This window comes from Bubalus bubalis, chromosome 23 (genome assembly GCF_019923935.1).
Source record: "Bubalus bubalis isolate 160015118507 breed Murrah chromosome 23, NDDB_SH_1, whole genome shotgun sequence".
NCBI classification, from domain to species: domain Eukaryota; kingdom Metazoa; phylum Chordata; class Mammalia; order Artiodactyla; family Bovidae; genus Bubalus; species Bubalus bubalis.
Genome location: NC_059179.1, coordinates 46,064,693 through 46,091,034, shown reverse-complemented (window position 1 = coordinate 46,091,034; position 26,342 = coordinate 46,064,693). Strand labels below are relative to the sequence as shown.

Sequence of the window (26,342 nt, the reverse complement as noted above, 5' to 3'; positions counted from 1 at the left end):
TCCATACAATGGAATATCATTCACCATTTAAAAGGGAGGAGATTCTGACACATGAGACAACATGGACGAACTTTGAAGACGTTGGGTTGGGTAAAATAAGGCAGTCACAGCAGGACAGTCACCAGATAATTCCACTTACGTGAGGTCCCTGTGATGGTCAAATGTATGGAGAGAGAAAAGAGAACAGCAGCGGTCCTGGGCTGGGGGCGGGGCAGATGGTCATGGTTTAAAGTGGACAGAGCTCTGGTTCAGGTGATGAAAAAGTTCTCTGGACGGATGAGGGTGATGGGTGCCCAACACGGTGTAGCTGGATGTGCTTACTGCCACAGAACTGGACACTTAAAAATGGCTAGGATGGTAGATTTAATGTTTTTGGGTGTGTGTGTGTTTTACCACAATTAAGGGGGGTGGGGAGCCCATGAGGGGAAATCTACCTTGCACTGAAAAGTCTCGTTATGCGTCTTATTCCTTTTTCAGACTCTGCGGTCTTTAAAGACGGGGACTCCTGTGCTCTGCTCATCTTTAAAGCTCTCCTGTGCTCAGCCCAGCACCTGAGTCAGGTCTTCAAAGACATCAGATTCCCAGAAACTGTTGACTGAACTGGGGCCGTGGCACGATCCCACCAAGGCCGACTCGCGAGCAGAGTCTCAGGGGCTCGAAGGCTGGCACATGCGCACAAGCATGTTTGGGTGGACAGTCCTGCACGCAGTGGTCTTACCCGGTCCTCCAGGGGAGACCTGGCTCCCACCTCACAAAACGCTGACCCTGGAGCCAAGCCTGGACACCAAGGGCAGAGGCCTGGTTCCTCCAGTTCCAGGTGTCTTGGAAGTCAGCTAGAGCCAGAGTAGCTACAAAATTAGTGGGCAGGTTTTTACTCACTATTAGACAAGTCTGTATTATGCTCCACCATTTTCTGGGAGAGGTGAAAATTATATAAAACTGGCTAACAACACCTTCCATTTTTTGATGGGGGGCCGTTGTTGACAGGCAGAGTGCTGGGCTGGTGAAAACCTTTCTTTTCATGGTTCCCTGCCCTTCAGTTTGCCCCTTTAACTGAGGCGCAAACATCCTTAGAATGTGGGAGGGCCAGGTGTCACCTAGCCCTGACATCTAAAGCCAGCATGTTCTGTCCCCTTTCTCAAGCTTCATGAAAGAGGTTATCAGATCCTACAGATTAGGCCCCATTTCTACCTTTTCTGTGTGTACAATGATCATTCATATTGCAAACTCTCAGCTTGAGCCTTATTGGATTGAGTGATGCTTGGCAGGTTACTTCAAGGAGGTCCAACTTTCTCATCTGTAAAATGGGGGTGATAACTGTGCTTTCCTCCAAAGGTCATTCTGAGTGTTAAAGGAGGTAACCTTTGTATCCAAAATCTGTCTTGCCTTGATCGCATACTAAATTTCAGCCTTTATGATGTAATACTGACATTGAAATTAAAAGACCCTTGCTTCTTGGAAGGAAAGCTACGACAAACCTAGACAGTGAATTAAAAAGCAGAGACATCACTTTGCTGACAAAGGTCCATCTAGTCAAAGCTATAGTTTTTCCAGCAGTCATGTATGGATGTGAGAGTTGGACCACAGAGAAGGCGGAGCACCGAAGAACTGATGCTTTTGAATTGTGGTGCTAGATAATACTTGAGAGGCCCTTGGACAGCAAGGAGATCAAACCAGTCAATCCTAAAGGAAATCAACCCTGAATATTCATTGGAAAGATTGATACTGAAGCTGAAGCTCCAATACTTTGCCCACCTGGTGTGAAAAAGCAATTCATTAGAAAAGACCCTGATGCTGGGAAAGATTGAAGGCAAAAGGAGAAGAGGGTGGCAGAGAATCAGATGGTTGGATGGCATCACCGAGTCAATGGGCATGAGTTTGAGCAAACTCTGGGAGATAATGAAGGACAGGGAAGCGTGGCATGCTGCAGTCCATGGAATCACAAAGAGTCAGACATAACTTAGTGACTGAACAACTATAATGAGTGACATTGACCTGACTCAAAGTACCTTGGGGTTGTCCAGTGAATTTTACACTGTCCTGGTGTTTATGAACCAACTTACGAAGGTGCTGTCCATTTATCTAATGACCCATACTAACAGTGCCTTATCCCAGAGTATAAAACCACTCTCTGTATGAAACAGTGTATTTCATTTGAAAGGCAATGAGTTATGCAATTTATCATGTTCCCCTCTTTGGCCTTGGCTGCTGCAAACGCACCCTTAGTTTGTGGTTCTTCTGTGCCAGGGTCATCTTTAGCCCAGGCTTTATGGTCCAATGAGTTCTCCAGTTCATTACTTGTGTCTTTTATCAGTTTTGCTGGCTTTTATCCGTGATGTTAATTATAGGCCACCTCAAATGTGATTGGGTATAAATTATAAAATAATATTCATTATAATTCAGTGTCAAAGGTGCTTTGTTAAATTGTTGGAATTGATCATTCCTGTAATAGCTTGCATGGTACACAGACTGCCCTGTTGCCCAAGTTTCTAGATAAGCCACTTTGTAAAAATTGGTAACATGTATTACAAGTAGGATAAACAAATTAACATTGTGATGCTATCTGAATGTATTTTAATAGTGAGGGAACATATCCACAGTAAAAAAATGCTGCCTGGCAAGAGAACCAGCATCATCAAAACAAGGTAAAAAATAAAAAAGTAATGAGAAGTTGAGGGGAAATGTGTATCTGAATGTAGGCAGTAGATAAAATTGTTGTCTCACATCTAACAGTGCTCTGCAGAAAACTTAATGGTTGCACAAACTTTTTATTTTAACTTGTCAACAAAGCCTCAGATATAAACGTCAAAGTGATGATTGCTATTTCTTCTCAGGAGAAATAGCACAGGGTGGACTCCTCACCCTCTCCCTGGTTGCCATGGAAACATTCTGGTGACTTCATCACTGGTAGAGTGTTAGGAGGTTCTTCAGCCCACCATGGAAGGTGGGAGCCTGACTCATTCCGAGAGGAGTTACGGATGTGAACTGTGGCCAATTTTTCTTCCCCTTGGCCCAGTATATCTCTGCCATTAACAGACCTTTGAATCTAAGTAAAATGTCTTTGAAACATCAGTGGAATATGATCAAGCTGTCTGAGGAGGGTATGTTCTGATTGTCTCCCATAGATATAATGCCTATCAAAATGCAAAATGATTTATTCGTTCAGTCAACAGCTGGTGAAGGTCTTCGGTTGGCAGGCACTGCGCTGGGCATGGGAGGGAAGGTGATGATGAGGTGCCCTCTAAAGGCCTCCATCAACTTGAGGGGACAGACCCCCGCCCAGATGATTACAGGGCAGTGTAGTGAGAACTCGCGGTGATGGCGGCCTGTTGGGGGCACCGTGCCGGGTTAGATTGTGTCTCTCCGAAGTTGTGCTCAAGCCCTAACCTGTGAACGGACTGGATTTGGAAACAAGGTCTTTGCAGGTGTAGTCAGGATGAGGTCATACTGGCTTGGGGTGAGCCTTCCATCCAGTGACTGGGGTCATTGTAATAAGAGAGTTTGGAGAAGTAGAGACAAAGGGAGGATGGCCACATGAGGATGAAGGCAGACGAGTGATGCTGCCACAAGCTGAGGAGTGCCAGGGGTTGCCAGCAGCCACCAGAAGCAGGAAGCGGCAAGGAAGGATGCTCCCTGCATCCTTCAGAGGGAGCATGGCCCTGCCAGCAGCTTCGCGTCAGACGTCTGACCTCCAGGACTGTGAGACAATAAACTCCTGCTGTTGTAACTCGCCCGTTGTGCTCATTTGTTGTGGCAGCTCTAGGAAAGGAACACAGGTGGCTGCACAGATGGGAAGGCATGTACGGTGCGGGCAGACCTAGGAGCCCTGCTGAGCAGTGGTGACCCTGGGCTGTGCAGAGGGCGAGGGGTGAGCCCCCTGGGAGAGCTGGGCAGGAGGCAGCCAAGGCCATGGTCACAGAGACGTCAAAGCAGCCACATCCAGGAAGGAGAAGGGGCTCATTTTAAGGATTTCTATCTTGGACTCTGTTTTTTAATTAAAAAAAAATTTTTTTTTTGAAACTTGGAGAGATTTTATTAGCTACATTCATGGAAATAATACAATTTTTTTTTAACTTCAAAGTCTTTGGATTATTTATTTTTTAGAATTTATTTTATAGAAGTATAGTTGATTTAGAATGTTGAGCTACTTCTGCTGCACACCAAAATGATGCAGTTTCACATGTACATGCGTTCTTTCCCTTTATGATTGATCACCGGATATTGAATATAGCTCCGTGTGCTATACAGTGGGAGCTTGTTGTTTTCTATCCATTCTCTATATACTAGCTTGTATCTGCTCATCCCAAACGCCCGATCCATTGCTTTCGCACCCTCCCCACTGGCAACCACAAGCGTGTTCTTTATGTCTGTGAGTCTGTTTCTGTTTGGAAGGTAAATTCATTTGCATCATATTTTAAATTAAGGGCTATCTTATGATATTTGTCTTCCTTTGCTGACTTCTCTTAGTATGACAGTCTCTAGGTCATCCATGCTGCTGCAAATGGCATTCTTTCTCTCTTTTATGGCTGGGTAATATTCCCCTGTATATATGCGCCACATCTTGATCATTCATCTGTCAGTGGACATCTAGGTTGTCTCCATGTCTTGGCTGCTGTGAATCGTGCTGCTGTGAACGTAGGGGTGTGTGCATCTTCTTGGATTATAGTTCTGTCTGGACGTATGGCCGTATCCTGGTCTCCTTGAGCCCCCAGCACTGTCTGCACATGGGCTCAGTTTGTTATGTGTATGTTTCCTAGGTTCTGTTCTTGGGGGAAATGTATCCTTTTTATTAGAGTTCTCAAAGGAGTGTGTGATCTTCACAAGGTCACACACTGACAACATCAAGGGGATTTGGGAGAACCTGATGCAGACGAGGCTGGAAGGGTCACCCCTTGATTGTGACCTTGCCGAGACCAGGCAGCTCAGGCAAGATTAAGCTGATGGGATGAGGCAGAGCATCTTTCATGATAAATCAAGACTTGTAACTGGACGTTGGAGGTGGGTGTGGAGGTGGAACCCTGGTTTCCATTGTGGGTGATGGGAGGATGGTGGCCACGTGCTGAGAAAATGGACCTGGGGGGTGAGGAGGAGGAAAGGAAGGGGGAGGGAGGGAGACGGAGGGGCAGCGGGGGAGGAGATGTCAGTGGCGGCAGCTCAAGAGAAGCTGGTTGATCTCCTTTTGGAAAAGCTGTGTGTGTGTGTGTTTAATCTACTGACAAGTATCTTTATTTAAAAAAATATTTATCTATTTATTTGGTGGAGTCTGGTCTCATTTGTGGCATTTGGGGTCTTCTCTACAAAATGTGAGATATTTCCCTGTGGCATCTGGACTCCAGTGCACAAGGGCTCAGTAATTGAAGTGTGCGAGCTGTTTCTTTGCAGCATGTAATATCCTAGTTCCCTGAACCCCTGCACTGGAAGGCGGATTCTTAACCCCCAGCCCACCAGGAAAGTCCCCCCAAATGAAGCTTGCGGAGACTTGGAGGTCACTGCTTCTAAGGGCTAGTGGCCACGGCTGGGCTCTGGATCCTGCCTCGGCAGTGGTCTGAGACTCGGCAGGAGGATCCAGAAGGGAGGGTGTCAAGGAGAGAATGCAAAAGAAAGGAAGACATGGTAGCCAAGAGGGAGGAAGACGGTGAGAAGACCCCAGAAGTAAACCATGGGAAGGTGGTCCAGAGGCAGTGGGTAGTTAACAGGGTCAACCCTCACAGAGGTGATGGCTTTAATTCAGGGCTGAGAAGTCTTTATTCAGGTCTTTAATTCTGTCTGAGAAATACCTACTGAAAAGATTCAGATGCAGTCATGTTGAAGTCAAGTGAAAATTCCTCACCTCCTATTAGACTGGAAATGAGGGAAAGCATTTACAGTCTACCAGGTGGGGATGCGGATGTCCTGTCTGCGTCCCTGATACACACGATAGAGACATGAAAACAAGCGAGCTCTCTGAACCAACGGAAGCCTGGGGTTCATCATTTACACGCGACGTTGATGGATGGATTCATTAGGCAGTGCATGATGTGGCTTGTCGGCTATTTCTGCACAGACAGCTCAAGCAGGCTGGGTGCCCCGTGAGAATTGTATGCAGCTCCTTACCTGTATCCCAGGCTTTACCCAGCATGCTGCTTGCGGTCTCCTGATTTGCAGGATTCCCTCTCACACAGTCCCTGTAGACACTTCCACCTTCCTCTTTTACCTCTGCGTGGGCAGCACCACCTTCTCCCGACCCAGTGTCCCCTTTTGCCTATGTTCACCCCATCCCACACCTTTCCCAGGTCCCTCGCTGGTGGGGCTCTCCCGGTGGCTTCCTGGGATGCCAGCTGAGTTCCTCTTAGAGTCATGGGACAAGACAGCATCTCACCACCTTTGCCACCCCACCCTGGGGCCCCCATCACCCTGAGGAAGGCTTAAACTCACAGGCAGGTGGAACCTATCCCTGAAGCACACTTTCCTCCAGGGAGGAAGTTAGATTCCAGGAGAGTCTGGTTCAAGGCCTCATGGTGTGTTCAGTTTCATGTTGCTCAGACTCTCTTAGCCTCCAGGGAGGCCTCTGTGGCTTTGGAGGAAGGACTCAGGCTGCTGGAGGTGGAATCCTGTTCCATCTTTCCAACGATCATGGAAGAGAAGCCCTCATCTGACTTGCCTGTGCCATGACCCCTCCCCGGGCAGAGAACACTGGGCACCAGACTCAACCCATTCCTTAACCAGCAATGCCTGGGTCAAGAGCTTCCTTCCTAGCTCAGTCAGTAAAGAAACTGCCTGCAGTGCAGGAGACCTGGGAATAGTTCCTGGGTCAGGAAGATCCCCTGGAGAAGGGAATGGTAACCCACTCCAGTATGCTTGCCTGGAGAATACCAGGCACAGAGGAACCTGGCGGGCTACAGTCTATGGGGTTGTAAGAGTCGACAGGACTGAGTGACTAAACTGGTAAAAAGTAGAGACTTTAAGTAAAGAAAGATCCTGATCCAAATCTGTCTCTGACACTAACCATCTGGGCAATGGAGGTCATTTTGGGCAACTTCCTTACATTGGCAATCTGATTTCCCCCTGGGGAATGAGTTTTAGTTTGTTTCAAAGTAACTGCATGCTGCCATCATTGATGGCTTCGTTCTAATTAAAGACATTGAGGAAAAGTCCCATTGCCATCCCCTCGGTGTGTTCTCCAAAAGCTGTGGGATGACTGTGAGTCAGAAGAGCTCTGGCTTCATTCTAGGGCCTCAAGTCACCATCTGTGCAGGCGCTTGATCGTCTAGGACCCACAGTGCCCTTGGGGTGAAGCGGCGTGAAGTGAACCAGAAGGCTCCATCAGGCCCATGAGGTGCACTCTGCCCCTCTCCCCCAGAGTTTCTGGATCAGTGGGTCTGCAGGTCAGGAGGCGGGGCCTGACACTGTGGATTTCTGACGTCACCCCATGATACTGGGCCTGCAGGTCTGGGGACCCACACTGAGAGCCCCCGCGCTTGGTCAGCACAGTGAGATGCCAGCATGTCGAGTTTCCAAGAGGCAGAGCCTGGGGTGGGAATTAAGGGGTGTGAGGGGGAGGGTGCCCTTGAGGACAGAACCCAGAGAGTGAGAGAGGCCTGATGGGGAAGCTGTGGGGGGCGGCAGATGGGCCCCAGGGGCAGGCTGGCCCTCGGGTTATGCTCTGGAGCAAACCGCAGTGTTGCCCTGGCTGTTGTACCCCTCTGAGTCCCCACCAGCTGTGGGCCAAGGTTGAGGAAGCCTGCTGTCGAGGATGGTTCTCAGAGAAGAGCAAAGCTGTGAGCCTCTGACAGCCGCCTCCCTGCAGTTGGGGGCAGCCAGGCAACGGGGCGGGAACAGGGTCAGCTCTGCGTTCTAGTTACTCAGCACTCTAGTTACTAGCACTTGGACCCAGGTTGCCTGACTCCAGGTGCCCAGGGTCCACCCTCTGCCAGTGTCCTTTTCACCAGGATGGTCTCCAGCTGCAGAGTGAGACTGACCTGCTGGCCCGCAGACAGGCACCTGCCCTGTGAGAGCTCTGGGACAGGCCAGCTGCAGGGGAAGAAGCAGACGGGCTGGCCCCTCCTGCTCAGGCAGCAGTATGTCCTCCAGAGACTTAGGCCAGGTGCCATGGGTCCTGGTTTCTGCAGATATCTGTTTTGAAAACCTGGATCCCAGCTGCTGGAAAATGCCCAAACTCCCTTCAGCCTTGTTCTTGGTAGCCTGCCTCAAATGTCCACCAGCTTTGCCTTAGTAAGAGATGGCAGGGTGGGGGCCCCAGTGCAGGGGGCACTTTCTCAGTAATGGTAGTGATGTGGTCAGGTGGGAAGGGACAGGGGACGTGTCACCATGTGCCAGGAACTCTGCTCAGTTCTTGGTATTTGTCATCACTTATTCCTTGTAACACCCTAGGAGACAAGTCTTGTGTCTCCTGACATGTGGGGAAGTAAGATTGACAATTTAAGAAAGTTGCCCCAAATGACCTCAATTGCCCAAATGGTTAGTGTCAGAGACAGAGTTGGATCAAGGTCTTTCTTTATGTAAAGTCTCTACTTTTAACCAATCTGGTGGTTTAGTCACTCAGTGGTGTCCGACTCTTGGGACCCCATAGACTGTGGCCCGCTCAGCTTGTCTGTGCCTGGGATTCTCCAGGCAAGAATACTAGAGGGGGTTGCCATTCCCTTCTCTAGTGGAGGGGATCTTCCAGACCCAGTAATCGAACCCAGTTTTCCTACATTGCAGGCAGATTCTTTACCGACTGAGCTATGAGGGAAGCCCAGCCTAGTAAGCTCTCTTATGGCTTTTGGGTCATTAATTGATCAGGCTCAATTAATGCATGCATGGCTGTAATCACACCTCAATTTTACTCAAAAACAGGCTCATAACTCTAAGTTACAGCTTTGCCATTTGTGTGGATTCCCACAAACATTAAAAAAAAATTTTAATGTTGTAATCATGGGGTTCATAAGACTTTGATTCCTTCCTTTCAGTTTAAGTGACATTTTAAGAACTTTCCTATAGAGTCATCATTTTAAAGACCCTACATTCCAGCCAATACATCTACCTCAGTCTCCTCAACTAGGCTGTGATGGGTAGCATAATGGTCTCACAAGTTATGTCCACATCCTCTTGCCTAGAACCTGTGAATATATTACCTTTTAAGTGGCTCAGTGGGAAAAAATCCACCGGCCAAGCAGGAGATGCGGGTTCAGTCCCTGGGTTGGGAAAACCCCTTGGAGAAGGAAATGGCAACCCACTCTAGTATTCTTACCTGGGAAATCCCAAGAAGCCTGGTGGGCTTTAGCCCATGGGATCACAAAGGAGTTGGACATGACTTAGCAACTAAAAAAAAAAAGAAAGAAAAAAATGGCAAAAGGTACTCTGCAGGTGGAATTAAGAACCCACCTAAGAAGAGAAGAGTGTCCTGTATTATCTGGGTAGCCCAGTCTAATCAGAAGGGTCCTTATAAGAAGGAATAGGAGGATCACAGAGATGTGATAATGTAAAAAAGTTTGGAGTGATGAGGGATCATGAACCAAGGAATGTGGCAGTCTCTAGAAGCTGGCTGGAAGGCAAGGAAAAGCAGAGTCTCCCCTAGACCCTCCCACATAAGTGCAGCCTTGGCAACACCTTGATTTTAGCCCAGGGAGACTCGTATTGGACTCAGACATCCAACTGTAAGACAATAAATTCGTGTTGCTTAACCCACTAAGTTTATGGCATTTGTTACAGCAGCAAGAAGATACTCATACACAGACCCTGCTTGTCTGGTTTTGGCAGCCTCACTCCTCCCTGCTAGAGATGCCACTTCTCCATAGCTAGTGTTTGTTTGTCGTTGTTGTTCAGTCACTCAGTCATGTCCAACCCTTTGCAACCCCATGGACTGCAGCACGCCAGGTTTCCCTGTCCTTCACCATATCCTGGAGCTTGCTCAAACTCATGTCCATTGAGTCAGTGATGCCATCCAACCATCTCATCCTCTGTTGTCTCCTTCACCTCCTGCCTACAATCTTTCCCAGGATCAGGGTCTTTTCTAATGAGTCAGCTCTTTGCAGCTGGTGGCCAAAGAATTGGAGCTTCAGCTTCAGCACCAGTCCTTCCAATGAATATTCAGGGTTGATTTCCTTTAGGATTGACTGGTTCGATCTCCCTGCAGTCCAAGGGACTCTCAAGAGTCTTCTCCAACACCACAGTTCAAAAGCATCAATTCTTTGGCCCCTAGTCTTATTTATGGGCCAACTCTCACATCCATACATGACTACTGGAAAAACCATAGCTTTGAGTAGACAGATCTTTGTTGGCAAAGTAATATCTCTGCTTTCTAATATGCTGTCCAGGTTTGTCATAGCTTTCTTCCAAGGAGCAAGTGTCTTTTAATTTCATGGCTGCAGTCACCATCCGCAGTGTTTTTGGAGCCCAAGAAAATAAAGTCTGTCACTGTTTCCATTGGTTCCCCATCTCTTTGCCATGAAGTGATGTTCATTGCATGTTATATTTTGAGCATTGTGCTATTTAGATCAGCAGCACCTTTTTTCAGGAACTCTGTGAAGTAAGCCCCACTATGTCCACTTCATAGCAAGGAGATAAGGGATGCAGAATCACTTGCCCAAAGTCACACACATAGTTAGAAAGCCTGGGACTTTGTGGTCTGATTTCAGTGACCACTGATGTCTTGATGATAGGGACCATCTGGGTCTGGGTGGGAGAGGAGCAACTGCCTTGGACCCACTCATTAATGATCGTAACCAGGGTTATTTACTGAGCATTAACCACAAAGTTATGACCAACCTAGACAGCATATTCAAAAGCAGAGACATTACTTTGCCAACAAAGGTCCATCTAGTCAAGGCTATGGTTTTTCCTGTGGTCAGGTATGGATGTGAGAGTTGGACTGTGAAGAAGGCTGAGCACTAAAGAATTGACGCTTTTGAACTGTGGTGCTGGAGAAGACTCTTGAGAGTCCCTTGGACTGAAAGGAGATCCAACCAGTCCATTCTAAAGGAGATCAGCCCTGGGATTTCTTTGGAAGGAATGATGCTAAAGCTGAAACTCCAGTACTTTGGCCACCTCATGCGAAGAGTTGACTCATTGGAAAAGACTCTGATGCTGGGAGGGATTGGGGGCAGGAAGAGAAGGGGACGACAGAGGATGAGATGGCTGGATGGCATCACTGACTCGATGGACATGAGTCTGAGTGAACTCTGGGAGTTGGTGATGGACAGGGAGGCCTGGCGTGCTGCGATTCATGGGGTTGCAGAGATTTGGACACGACTGAGCGACTGAACTGAACTGACTGAACTGAACTGACTGAACTGAACCCCACATCCCACCCCTGGTAACATACAGAACCTGTAGTGCATGGATCACAAGGCTGGGAAGGAGGTGTATTACCTGCATTTTAAGGATGAAGACTCTCATCCATAACGTGGAGGGAGGGCAAGCATCTCCCCTATGCAGGTGAGCTCAGGGCCAAGCTGGGATGCAGAACAGGCTGGTCTGGCCCCAGGCCTGTGCTGACTGAAGAGTTCTTAAACACAGGCCAGAGCCAGGAGATTTCCGTCTTCATCAGCTTTATTGTCAGTTCATCATGATGCATTGACTCTGCACAGAAATCCATGACATCTTTCAAGTCTTATATTTGTGCTTCACGGGAAGTAATCCGTGCACATCATGTTGGATGAACATCTCTGTCACTCAGTTCCAGGCTCAGATGGGGACACAGCCACACATCTAGGTGGATCCGATGGGGGCTCTGTTATCACCAAGGATGAGACGAGACATGGATACGTTTTGGATGGGTCAATGGTGGCCCTCAAAATTGCCATATCCTGATGCTTTTGCAAATCTGCCAAACTTGAAAATGCTATAGCATATCATTTCCCCATAAGATGCTTGAAATTTTATCTAAATTCTTTAATAAACCCTTCTTATGAACTGATAAAGATGCTAGAGAGCTGCTTTCTTAGATCTCTTCTTTCTTGTCATCAGCACAAGCAGCTGGGAAAGCATTCTTTGCATCTTTGGGGAAATCACTCTCCTTGGAATAGCTGCATTGTGAAGGCAACGCTGTAACCCAGGGCTGTGTTGCAGTGAAGGCTGATGGCTACCCACCTTCTTGGGCTCGACTCACATTCCTGCTTTGGCAGCAGGACACCAGGCAGACGTCCTGATACTGCAGGCTTGCATCGCAAAGTGCGACTTCCTTCTCCTCAGCTTTCCATGAGGGATGCAGGGCAGGTTGGGAGGATGAGGAAATTCCATAGAGCGATCCCATAGACTTGTCCATAGTTTCCAAGCCGGTGGATGGTGGAGCCAGGACCCGAGCCCAGGTTCTACAATTATTGGCCCCTGCTTTGAGCACGTAGACCTGAAGATATGCTTGGCTGCTGCTGTGGCTGGTGTTTATGTGGAGGGTGGTCCATGGTGTCTCATTTTTTCCTCACAATGTCATCACAAAATTATCCTCAGATATTCCAAAGCAGCTTCCATATCAGTGTTTGAGTCACTCACAGCTCCTTCCAGAATGATTGTGTTAAGAGGTTGGATGAAAGTTGATCTTGCAGTTCAGGCTTTCTTAATTCCAGGGATGTTGAGAAACCCATAGACATGATTCTCTCTTCTGCTGGGTGCAAACTCAGCATGGGTGAGTGTGTGAAGGCTAAACTTGTTCACTTATTAATATTACCGAGTCTGGGAACATAAAGCAACAGTATGGAGGAAGGCATCTTGCAGCCTGACAAACGGAATAACAGTGAAGTCAGAGCCTCCATGGAGTGGGTGGGGTGGATAAGGGGAACAGACAAGGTTTTTCATGGGTCTGAGTAGCCTAGATTCACTATTGGTTCATATAATACTTGCGTGCTAAGTTGCTTCAATCATTTCCCACTCTTTGCGACCCCATGGACTGTAGTCCACCAGGGTCCTCAGTCCATGGGATTCTCCAGGCAAGAATACTGGAGTGGATTGCCGTGCCCTCCTCCAGAGGATTGTCCTTGACCCAGAGATCGAACCTGTGTCTCTTATGTCTCCGGCATTGTCGGGTTCTTTACCACTGGTGCCACCCGGGAAGCCCATAATACTTGAGTAGGTGACATTAAATTTTATAGTAAAGTTATATACTCCACTTTATCCTTTCGTATACTAAAAAGTAGCAATATTATTTCCTTTTGCCTAGGATTACGGGACAGCCAGTACCGTCCCCACGATCAAATTGCCCTTAAAAATCTCCAGTCTGATGTTCCGGAGAAGAGATCTGACTTCACTGAGGTAACATATGTTTCTAACTCCTAGAGTAGGCAGCAAAATGCAGCCAATTGTAAAACGTGATCACTGGCCTACTTGTGATGTGTTTGCATTTTATTTTGTTTAGTCATAAGTGGGATCAACGCAGCAGAAAATCTAACCATCATGACTAAGACTTTACGTTAAAGTATGCAGTGTGTATTCATTCATCCTTTTATAATCCTGACCAATAATTTGTAGATTTGCAGTATCAAAGGAGAGTATGGTGATCAAATCTCAACTTTAAACCAAAATTAATCTGCTGGAGAGGACGGATGATGCCATATGGCATTTTGAAGGTGGACAAGAGGTAATTTGAAATCTAACAAGCTAGCACAGATTGTTACGACTGCAAAAAATGTCAGCGGTCTCACACAGGGAAGGAAATTAGAGGTCATATTCACAAAATGAAATGTTTCTGATGCTAGACAGTAAGGAACTCTGTGTACACAGTGGTGATGTTGACAGCATATTGCATGCCAGGCTCTGTCTAACTGACTCTTCACCTTAGCACAAGCCCAGGAAGGAGAGACCACTGGCTTTCCATGTCCATGGATTCTTCATCTGTGGGTTCACCCATCTGCAGATTGAAGCTGTTTGGGAAAAGAATCCCAGAAAATTCTAAAGAGCAAAACTTGACCATGGTACACGCCAGTTTACATATCGATATAACATTTATACTGTATTGCAGGCTATAAATGATCTAGAGATGATTTAAAGTAAACAGGAGGATGTGCATAGATTATATTGCAAACACTCTGAAATTTTACACAAGGGCCTTGAGATTCCTTGGCTTCTGGTATCTGAGGAGGTGGGGTCCTGGAACCAACCCCCGTTGGATTCTGAGGGACAACTGTATTGTTATTATACCTATTTTGCAGATGATAAAATGAAAGCTTCAATAGCTCCAGTAGTCGACTTGCCCAAATCTCACAGCTCATAAGCTATCTGGCTCCAGAGCTTTTGTTCTGATCTTGCTTGACAAGGCCGATGTAGAGAAAGTCTCATTCCAATGAACAGAACTTGAACAATGGACTTTCTGCCTGAGAGAATTGTCTGAAGTGTTACAGTTTACAAGGCATCTCTTGTCTTTCACAAATGATAATTCTGCTGCCAACTTTGTAATTATGAGAGAAAGTGGAATTATAAGAATTGATCCCTCATAGCATTAATGTAGCCAAGGTAAAAAATAATTTTGTGCCCTAAATACTTATCTTAGGTATTATCCTTTAATTTAACTTTGTGTTTAATAAAGTTCAACATTTCCTCAGAGATCCCGGGCTGAAATCTCACACAATGGATGAAGGCCACTATTCTGAGTCCTGAGATTTAGTCGTCAATATTTAAAGCCATTTCTATGTCAAACACGGAGCTCCCTATCTGAGATGTGCAGATGTGTAACTATAATTAATGTGCTCCCTGAAAGCAGGAACAAGAACCCCAGGTTGCAGGGAGGGAAATGAGTTGGAGGAGCCATGGACCACTGAGAACCATCCCTGGGAGGAGATGTCCATTAAGAAGTGGAGGATAATGCGGAGGTCAGCTGCTGCTTTTTTAACAAAAAAGATACCATCTGAAGATCTTTCCCACCTGTTTTTCACATTGAGCTAGTAAAGTTCAGCATTCTTTCTGGTTGATGTTAAAATTAATCAGTTTGGTCATTCACGATATAGATCTTTGGACCCATGTGGCTGGATCTCAATAATACACACACACACACACACACACACACACACACACATATTCATATACTTACACTTGGTCATTATCTATAACTGGGCTAACTCTCAGAGACCACACCTTCTAAACATCTACTTTGCAATGATCTAGATCCTCTGCTTTGATCAAGACAGTAGTGTGACTTTCAAATTTCCCTCCTAACTTTGAGCTCTTAAGGCTTGTCCCTCGGTGGGTGTTATAAGGATGCTCTAAGATGATGAACACTCCAAATGGGTGCCCTTCCTTTGTAACCACCATAAATCTCTGCCTCTCCTCCAGAGCCTCCAAAAGATTGATCACTTTTCCTTTCAAATTCATCGAAGCCATAGAAATGATATGTAGGCACTTCTCCAGCCAAGTGATTACTTAAAAGGAATGAATTATGGAACTGAGTTTTATTAAAAAAATTTTTTTTTAATTTTCCTGATAGCAAAAATAATGGCAATTTCATATAGACACTTAGGAAAATGTAGGAATATATAAATAAGGAAATACTTATGTATTTCTTTCCCATATTTTTCTCACGCATTTTTAAACATGCAACTGTAATGTATATCAACATTTATAGTGTTCTTATATTACATAACATTCTATCACAGGCAACTTCCCATATCATTTAAATTCTTTGTAATCCTTAGTTTTAATTTCTACAGAATATGAGGCAGTCGTGCGTGCCATGACTGACTTACCCAATCCGCTTTGAAAAAACATTTAGATTCTTGCCAGACTTTCACTGTCATATATTACACTGCATTGAATCCTCTGGATTCTAGTGAATGTGTGGAAAGATAAGAGCTGCAGGTTGGAGAGGGAGAAAATCTCCAACTTTTCCATTTTGTCTTAAAACCATCTTTCCTTATTGTTACATGCCAGAGGAACATTTGAGAACTTACACTTAGGATGAGATGCCGCTGGGTTGGCAGATGACCTAGAGAAGATGATTTTAGATCCCCCGAGCGGGAGTGAGCCGCTTGCAGCTGATGCAAAGGGAACTTCAGAGTGTGTCGGGAGGTGGCAACAGAGGCTGCACCGGCAAATAGAGTTGTGGTTTGCAGAGCAGCTATGGAAAAGGAAAGGACTGTCTCATGGAGGATAATACAGATTTCAAAGCTATACATTGGATTTGATGCTGATCCACATTCATTTGGAGAAAATAAATTGCTCCAGGAATAGAAGCACCCTTACTCCCGTGGTTCAGGATCTGATCTTCCTGCTCACCTGCTGTTTATCTCTCTCATCCTTCAATTTATGAAACGGAGCCCTTCTTAGTAATATGCCTTAAGGCATAAATATAAAGTTAAAAACAATCAATAAAATGCATAAAGCTATGAAAGTCATTATCAGCACTATAGAATCATGTTTGAAACATTTAAAAGAAATTGATATCTTAAAGCAGCATTTATGAACGTGAGAGTGTTGTGTGGGATGGTCAGGAAAGGGATGATTTACTACCAAAAGCCTGACGTAAAACCCAACTCATTTGACCTCTCTCTGACCTTGAATGTTCCACTTTACACACGAGATTATTTTCTTCCTCTCCAATCAACTCTTACATCAGTTAATTTTATATTAGATAAAAGACATCTTGTTTCAAAGCCATGTTCAGTTAACCAAGGACAGATGGAGTGACACCTTGAAACAGCTTAATTGAGGAAGATATTTGATGTAAAAGATGTGATTACTTTTAAAGGAAGTTTGTCCTGTTTGAAAAGCGCTAGCTGGATAGGCATACCAAGTGGCCCGTCTGTCTCCTCTCCTGGTTTCCCAGCCCAGAAGAGAGCAGGACTTGATGTGATGTAGTGGAGTCTGTTATGGACTCAACTGTGCCCCACCCCCCCACTAGAACCTCAGAGTGTGTGTTTAGAGCAGGGTCTTTAAGGAGACGATTCAGGCTCAGTGAGGTTGTTAGGGAGGATGGGCCATCATCTAATATGACTGATGTCCTTGTAGGAAGTTTAGGACATAGACACACGCAGAGGGAAGGAACGCTGAAGATACCCGGAGAAGGCTCAGAGCTGCTGGCACCTTGATCTTGAACTTCTAGGTTCCAGCTGCTGTTGCTAGGTCACTTCATTTGTGTCCAACTCTTTGTCACTTCAGTTGTGTCCAACTGTAGCCCACCAGGCTTCTCTGTCCATGGGATTCTCCAGGCAAGAGTCGTACCCACTGGAGTGGGTTGCCATGCCCTCCTCCAGGGAATCTTCCTGACCTGGGGATCAAACCTGCATCTCTTAAGTCTCCTGCATCGGCAGGCAGGTTCTTTACCATTAGTGCCACCTAAGAAGCCCTCTAGAACTGTGAGAAAATAAAATTTCTGTTGTGTAAGCCACACAGACTGTGGTACTTTGTTAAAGCAGCCCTAGGAAACTGAGGCTGATTTTTAGGAGCTTAGATCTTATCTTTAGTTATTTACTAGGTCTCAGTGAGAAAATAGGATTTCATAAATAAAACTGCCCATACAATCATGATGTAGATTGAAGGGCAAAGAATACAATGTTTCCTTTTTAATTTCTCTGTTTATTGGTTGGGGCTTTTGTCAAAACTGAGTCTAAACACCTGAAAGAAATTCAGTAGACTTTAATGTAATAATCCCTGGCCTGGCAGTTTGATGACCTGCTTGATGTGACCTCCAGTCTGTTAATTCCATGAAGCCAGGAAGTTCCCTCTGCACCCATCACAGAGCCTGGCACATAGTAGGTGCTCAGCAAATTCAGCACCCATCACAGAGCCTGGCACATAGTAGGTGCTCAGCAAATAGTGGATGAGCAAATACAGTAAGTTCCCTGCCTACGAAAAAGTTCCATTCCAAAGGCATGTTCGTAAGTCCAGTCTGGAAGTCCGTCAAAGTTAACCTCGGTACCCAGCTAACACAATCTGTCTAGTACTGTACTGTAATATGTTTATAATATTTTTTCACACAAGTAGTGTATACATAAAAACAAACAGAAAAAAAAATTTAATCTTACAGCATCTTGAAAAATACAGCAGTATAGCACGATAGCTGGCATACAGGGGCTGGAAACATGCTTACATCTTTGCAAGCTTGCAACTTGAAAGTTCATATGTAGGGGATTTACTGTAAATGGTTTGACTACGACTCTATGTTATGAATAACAGAATTTGCATTTAAAATAATTACATTTATTCTACAGTCATATTAACAAAATTTCAATGTATTAGGTATGTAATGGGTTGTTTCCATTGATGCAAGTCAACCTCAAATGCATTCATTATAAATTCCAGTAAAATATGCACAGTTTCGATATAAATACCCCCTCATGCCTCCATAGGTTTGCTTGCATCAGATATCCACTAATTTCTACTAACTCACAAGACAAGTTATACCCTGGAGTTACATAGACTGTTCATGTCTTGGGAGGTACTTTCACGTCCATCCTTGGTTTTGATCTCCACAACTCCCGTATGAGGCAGTGAAGGCAAATGGATTTTCCTTTGACACTGGGCTTCCGTCAGCATTGACCTCCCTAGAACAGGGTCACTCTGACATCTGGATTGATGATGGAGCTTCAGAAATGAGTTCAGATTCACAGCATTCATGTGAGACTTCCCTTATCTGTTTGCATCTAATGGGATAAAGTCACAGTAGCACTTGCAGCCCCAAAGTAATGAAACGGTGGTTGACTCGCTGGCCCATCCTCTGGGCCTCTAGGACCTCCTTCTGTAAACCCACAGCCCTGAGGTGTCCGTTTAGTGTGGGCTCTCCGACTCAGCTCAGGCGAGTAGCCGGCTTGATGCAACGAGAGTCGTTTTCTGGTCTGCCCTTGTTCCAGGTGAGATGGCCTTCACCCACTCCTAGAAACACACCCCTCGTTTCTGACACCCCTTGTTTATATCAAGGCCAAGGCTCTCATGTGATCTTGAGCCTAAAGGATGGAGTCCCCTTTTAATGCTGGGGGCCACAGTACGAGGCAGCCTGGCTTCTCCACGATAATTACCCTGTTTGTCCCCTGGCTCTATAGCTGTGGAAACCAAGGCTGCCTCCACGGTCCTGTGGCCAGTCTGGAAGCCCCTGGCCCAGCATCCTCTCTATCTTACTATGCAGAAGACTCACCTGGCAGATGCTTAAAAATACAACTTCTGAGCATTATCCCCTGAGATCCTGACTCACCTTAGGTCTCTGGAGGGAGGGGTTCAGAAATCTGCATAAGACACAGATTTAAATCCCAGGTGTTCTCTCTGCAGGTGCTCACTGGCCCAAACTTGGGGAGACTTGCACTCCAAGACCAGCGCTGCCCTGTTTCCAACATGGATATTTGTTTTGCTCTTGGAAGACCAGTGTCAAAGGAATTCCTCCTGGGTGTGATTAAGCACTTTGTAGATTGCATGGGAGCAATTATTATCAGAATGAAATTTTACTAAAATGGGAGCAATGATATTCAAGTCAAGTGACCTGGGGTGTACACCAGGTGAACTTCGGTTTTCTTGTGAGTTAACAACAGCCCTGGGATGTGCTGCATGCAGGGTCAGTGGATGGGGAGGGAGGGGTCTCGAGCATCCCAGTGGCTCTCTGCATTGCTGGCCCTGCAATCAACTGGAAGCTTTAAAGAGGTTCGAGATGGGGGAGGGACACATGTATACCTGTGGCTGATTTATGTCAATGTATAGCAAAACCCACCACAATATTGTAAAATAATTAGCCTCCAATTGTAATAAATAAATTAATTTAAAATAAACAAATAAAAAAGCATCAACGCCTGGGCTCCAACCCCAAGGATTCTAAATTGTTGGAGAAGAGGCCTGAGCACTGGGGGTTTTATAAGCACCCAGGTGATTCTGTGTATCCTGGACTGAAAACCACTGAAGAGGATCCCATGCTTCAGAGAAGAGGTTCAAGCAGAGCCTGGCTCGCACTGGCCATCTGGAGAAAGGTAGCCATGATGTTTATTATTATCATTGGCTGTGCTGCGCAGCATTTGAGATCCTAGTTCTCCAACCAGGGGTCAGTCCTGTTCCCCCTGCAGTGGGCATGTGGAGGCTTAACCACTGGACTACCCGGAGCTACCCTGTTTCCGCCATGGATATTTATTTTTCTCTTGGAAGGCTAGTTCTGGTTCTTTTACTTTGTTTTGTTCTTTTATATTTTCTTGGCCTCGTCACATGGCATGTGGGATCTTTGCTCCTCAACCAGAGATCAAACCCTGACCCCCTTCAGTGGAAGAATGGAGTCTTGACCACTGGTTCGACAGGGAAGTCCAGCGTTTTGATTTTTTTAAAGGATGATTTTCAAGATCACGCTCCTCTCCATTTCTTCTTATTCACCTAACTCTTGTCATCTTTTGAATTTGCAACTTGCCACATATCTTTACTTTTCATTTTTATTTTATATTGGAGTGTAGTTGATTTACAGTGTTAACATGTATCTTTCAAATGTTAACACCCGTGAGCTGATGGAGATTGCCATGAAAATAAGAAAACAAAGGAAAAACCAAGAAAGACAAACTGTCCCTCTTCCCATGTCTAATAGCAAGGATGCAAGGAGTCTTGGGTGTTAAGACCTCATGCACGGGTCCTCCAATCAAAAGTCCAGCTGGAGGAGAGCATTCCAGTAGCTAAGTGAATGAATGTGAATCCTGCTCTAAAGAAAAAGCCACTGCACTTTCTTATCCCATCTTAGGAGAAGAGAATAATCTGCTCTCATCAAACACAGGCCCTCCCCTATTTGGAAAGACCAGCCACCCCACGGCTCAGTCCACGGTTTTCCATGAGCTCCCTGCGTCACCTGCATCAGGCTGCCAGGAACGTTGGCTAAAATGCAGATGCCTGCGCCCCACCCACAGACCCGCAGATTTGGGGCCTGGGAAACCTGCAAGTGTAACATTCCAGGTGATCCTCGGGTCTTGGCCGTTCACAAGCTGCTGCGGTCAGTGCTGAGCACAGTTACGCCTTCAGGCCCCCAAAGTGAAGATCCTGCAGGCAGCGTGGGGCGAGCAGGTCCCTGGGTTATTTTGGGTGCCTTGCAGTGTATGCAAGGGTTCATCTAAAGTGCCTGGAAAAGTCAACACAGAGGCTCAGAACCCCGCGAGCATCCCCCGGTGCTGGACGCGCGCAGTCTTCCGTATGGTTTTCTGCAGTACTTCAGGCACACGTGTGATAAAATCAAAATGAGGGCAGTCTTCTTCCTGGTCTCGACCTGGGTAGATGCTTTATTAAAGATCACAGCACAGTGCTTGGACACACTGGTGATTGACTGTTCAGGACGTAGATCTGCTGATTAGGAAGCATGCAGCCCCTTGATCGTTATCCTGGACAAGAACTCGTGTTCAAGTACCTGGGCACTGAAACGCCATAAAACTGCATCTGTTTTGGCCCAACCCCCCACCCCCATCCCATTCTGTTATGTGCTGTCGTTACTGTGTTAGTCTGGGCAGTTGTCAAGCCTGGGCGTTTGATTTCCGTTCATTTTGGTTTCTGGACCTTGATCCTGTGATGCCGAACCTGGGCGAGTGACTGAGTTCCAGTCTAGACCAGCAGAGATGGGGGACTCTGTTGGGGAGTCGGGGGCTGAGGTCAGGAGTGGGGGTGCTGTTTGGAATCGCGTGTGCTGATCCCATGGAGGAGCCTGGACTCACCCCCCACGCACACCTGTGCCCCCAAGTCCCAGCCGTCCTCCAGAAGGCATCTTCCCTCTTCTGTGAAGCTGTGAGCCTGTAGGTGATTGCTGAAATCTGATTATCCCCATCAACACAAACACCATTAAATTAACTCAGTATAGACACCAGCAGGGCAAAACCAACTCCCCAGTCAGAGATATTTTTCCAGAATGTCTAATCATTTCACAAGCAGACACGGTTTCCTGCCCTTCGGATGCTCAGAGGTGGTGGGTGTCAGGTGTGTGATGAACGGCCTTGGGTGAGAAACACTTGAGTGTTAGGAAGGACACTCTCCAGCATCCTTTTGGCCCTTGAAAGAGTTATCTGCCTGCATTACAACAAGCTGCTTGAATAATTGCCATCTTTTTCCATTTGCAGGGGACTCTGGCATCTCAGAATACAAAAATGATTTCATCCATAGTCATTTCACAGCTGATTGATGAGAATAAATCAAAAGAAAATGGGGCCGCGCTGCCTGTGCCGTGTGCACATCCCATGAAGCCGTCTCTGGCTAATCGCAGCAGGGTCACCATTAACAGGGCCTTCGAGTTCCTTCCTGGAGGACTGGGAGTTCAGACCCCGGTGGGGGAGCCAGGACTCGAGACCAAGCCACCGCCCAAGGAGGAGAAGCCGTGCAGTGGTTCCCAGAAGGGCTTTGCATCCATCACCATCACAGCCAGGCGTGTGGGTCCCCCTGCTAGCACCCTGGTGTGGGAGGCTCTTGGGGACCCACTCTGTGTCAAGTGCAGGTCCCGGGATGCTCTGCTTGGGGACCCCTCTGCTCTGGCTGGCGGTGCTGATCCAACTCAGCACCATGGACCTTTCACCTGCACAGAGTTCTCCAGAAACAGCTGTGTGATGGGGTTGAAGGTCCCCAAGGCCCATGCACAGCTATGTGAGGGACATGGGTACTGGATCACCAACGTGGACCACAGGGAGGATCAGTTTTCTCCAGGCACCTCGCGGTCACGGGCAGGAAAGAGCCCACTGGTGTTCAGCTCGTGTGTCCATCTCAGGGTGTCCCAGTCGTGTCCCAATCCCATCTACTATCTGGACAGGTCCGTCTCGGTCCCTGTGGAGCCACCTCAGCTTGCTGGCCCTAAGATGCACAGATCCGTCCTGTCCCTCAACCTGAGCTGCAGTTCACACAGGCTGACACCAGATGGAGTAGATGACACAGAGAACCGAGAGCCTGGAAGCGGAGCCCTGAAGCCCGAGCTCCGGGAGGGAGACCAGGACCTCCTTGGCCCACGCTGGAACCTGGGTTTGCAAGGAAGTTTCTTGAAGGAAAACCCATCGTTGGGGCAGATGGATTTCGGGAATTTGGAGGCTGGCAGGTGTCCTTGGAGAGGCTCTCCTCCTTTGGAAAATGCAGAGGCGGGAACTAACCAGATCACCATGAGAAAACGGAAGGAGGACCAGGTGACTCGTTGGCCCACCCGTGGTCACAATCAGGCCAACCAACTGTCCATTCACATCCCAGGCTGGAGTTACACAGCAGGTGGGTGACGCTCCCATCCTCCCTGCCACCAAGGGCAGACCCCTCCCCGCTTCAGGTAATTGGTGTAATTGCCAAGGTGCTTAGTGAGTTTCTTCTAGGTCAGTTACTCCAAGAAGCAGTTCTCAGTAGTGGCTTCATCTGTCCCACTCAGAGCTGACCGTAGCTCCATATCGATGTCTGATTGGATAGATGTTCTTAGACAATGCTTCTGTAAATTATGAAAGGTCTTCCCATAAACTTGTTGCCATCAGTAGCTCCAGACCATATGTAATGAGTAGGAAACTCGCCCCAAGTGAAGTTCATTTAGGCCCTTGTTCCAGGGTAGGATGAGAAGAACCAAGGGCCATCTACTCCCGGATGTCTTGTCTCTCTGCTCTGAACATCTGCATGTCTGGAAGTGTCCAGGCTTCTGTGCTGTTTACTTTTCAATTGGGTCATTGATGTTGATGGTTTGGCCTTAGAAACCTGGGCCACAAGGCTCCATCATGGAGTATATATGTGAGAGTGTGAGTGTCTGTATGTGAGTGTGGATAGCAATTACGGGTGTTTTCAAAAAGAGGCAAAATGGGGACCCTCCATACCAAACAGCAAACGCAGCAGTTTTCTGTCCCCTTAGTTACATTTTCTGAGGGCAAACTGGCCAGGATGTTTGCCTCTCTGCCATTGCCCAGGGCCAGGCAGAGTTCCCAGGGTCAGCTGTTTTGGGTACCCGTCACCTTTCTAGGGAGATTGGAGATGGAGGTGGAGGGGGCCTTAATCAGAGGTCAGATTTCTTTCCTTCCCCGTGTATACTTCTGTGAGAAACTCTGGTTTATGAATTAGTGACTTACCACTTGGGGGAAATATTTAAAGATAATAGTAGTAAAATTGAGTAAAATGCACATGCAGCATATACATAATTTTATGGTACAATTTTTACCCATTAAAAGCTTTATTAATTAATAAAAATGACTGTAAAACATTTTAAAGCTATAATGTGTGTAGAAATGTTAAATGATGTAATTAATTTTAACAAGTGTATATATATTGAATGCTCAGAGAATTTTAAGGCAATTTGACATGGCTTTCGGAACTGATGAGACTGTTGAATGCCTCGGAGCCTGGCAGACTTATTGCGACCAGGAAAACGTAAGCGGCCATCAGTGCTGCAAAGCTGGGCCTCACTTTGGTTTTTAAAAGACATTTCTCAAGCCAGCCATTTCTTCTTCCCTGTTGATGAAGATTCTGCAAATATATGGCCTGTACCATTGCACGCTTCCCTGTTGAAGCATACCCCAGTCTCTGTGCAGTGTCTCATGGTATGAAATCATAATTTAGATTTACAGCACTTTCAACAAAAGAGTCTTAAAAATCACTAGAGCCAGGACTCAAACATTTATCTCAGAGGAGCAGGAACAAAGAAAATCCCCCCATCCTATTCTTGACTTTGGCACAGAGAAGGTTTTTGCTTGTGACTCTGTGAGATCACTGCTCCTGTAGCTGGCTTTCTTAAGCAAAAAGTATGAGTTAATTTTTACCTCCCCTGAGCTGACCTCCCTCAGAGTAGCTCTAATCCCAATGAGGCAGGTGTGGAGCATTTGAAAGGCTCTAAACCACCTGGCCCTGCTCTACCATTTGAGGAAGGAGAAGCTCATGGAGGCCAGATCACTTTCTTAGAGTTGCTCATCTATTATTTTGCAGCACATGGAACATGGAGAAGCCACACTAACTCTTAAAGCCTGTTTCCTCATCTGGGTATCTACAGAAGGGGTTAGATTTGGTATTCTTGAAGTTTCCCTTAAGCTTTAACAAATTCTGCTCTTTTTGAGATGAAATCTGTACGGGAAAGAGGTTCCATGTGACTCTGGGCCCTCAGTCATGAAGTTCAAAGTTATAGAACCTTGGGCTCACTGGGACACATGTGTTCATGTGTATAAATATAAATGCGCACACACACACACACACACACGCGCGCATGCGCTTGCACATACACAAACACATATCCCCGTAATGCTGTGCTCTCTCCCTCAGAAACTCATTTGCAATGGGATGCATTTCTTCCCAGTGACAAGAAAACACTTCTTGTCCCCGTGATAGGATTCTTGCCTGAAATGCATAAGCACAGCTCATCACGGACTCTAACTACCACAGTCTGTCCCAGCACAGTCAACGCAAGGCTGCAAGGGTGAGCTCTCTGACCTTCAGTCTTGACAAAGCTTTTTAACCTTAATGCGAGTACTTGCCAGCAGTGGTGATGCTCATTAAAACGCGAGGGAACTGTTTGTGTTTTTTTCACTTGAAACTGGAATCTTCTCTGCGGCGTTCTTGACAGCCTCCTGTGGCTACACATGCTATTAGCGGGCTTCGTACTTCATAGGTGAAGTATGGTTCACTTGTGGTTCATCAGAGGAATCTGATTCTTTGTATCGGAAGGATTCCAAAATATCAAATAAGCAGCATACTCACTAGCCGACTAGCATTCTGCTGCAAGGTAGGTGCAGCCCTGGAGATTCTGCACAAATGGAGGCAAAGCAATTTCAGCTCTAGTTATTAGGTCATCAGACAGACAGTCCTATAAATTGTATTCTTGAAAGAGCCTCCAGGACACACACCCAGAAAGATTACTAAGATTAGAGAAAATGAGATGCTATCAAGCGCTTTGTGCAATGCAGATTGGCTGTGTCTGCCAGGACACGCCTTTTTAACAGACCCAGGGGGCACTTGTTCTCTTTTCAGAGGCTGAGGGCTTGGGAACGGGTTCCCTCTTTGTTCATTTCCTCAGGTCCTGTAAGTCTGTTACTTCTCCACTGTTAGAAGCATCCTGCTGGCACCTGGTAGGTGGGCATTCAACAAATCCCGGCATCTACTGGTAGGGAAGAATTTCACCATCACCACCACCCCACCATCACCATCCTTTCAATACCTACAACACACACTGTGGAAATCCTAGAGGCTAAGCCCTGGGCTACGTGCATTGTATTCATTACTTTGAACCATTCAAATCCTTCTATAAAGAGAATATCATCATTCCTATTTTGCAGAAAAGACAGACAAGCCTTGAAGGTTAAATGACTTGCCCAAACCCACCTGGCCAGGTGGTGCCAGAGCTGAGCTCAGTCCTGTGTGTTTGGCTCCGGCTGTGCCATCCTCAGTGAGAGCACAGAATAGATCAAGTTACGAAGGTGGGGACTCTCTCAATGGTGGCCCCATGTCCATTACCAGTGTCCAAGGTGATGCTCAAACACTGCTCCTGGGTGTATAAATAAGACCAGCATTTGGTGCCCAGTTACCCT

General features: G+C 46.4%; 1 protein-coding gene across 3 annotated transcripts in view; it reads left to right on the top strand.

Annotated features, from left to right (window-relative positions):
- Positions 1 to 26,342, top strand: part of C23H10orf90 (chromosome 23 C10orf90 homolog) — a 251,960-nt gene that overhangs the window by 154,794 nt on the left and 70,824 nt on the right. For 2 of the 3 annotated variants that reach the window (XM_025273904.3, XM_025273906.3), the window contains exons 3-4: positions 13,133 to 13,224; positions 21,948 to 23,070. In XM_025273904.3, coding sequence (XP_025129689.3) covers positions 13,133 to 13,224; positions 21,948 to 23,070 — 1,215 coding nt within the window. Of the gene's footprint in view, positions 1 to 13,132; positions 13,225 to 18,682; positions 21,627 to 21,947; positions 23,071 to 26,342 lie in introns of those variants that run through there. The other variant, XM_044934950.2, reaches the window with a different exon arrangement.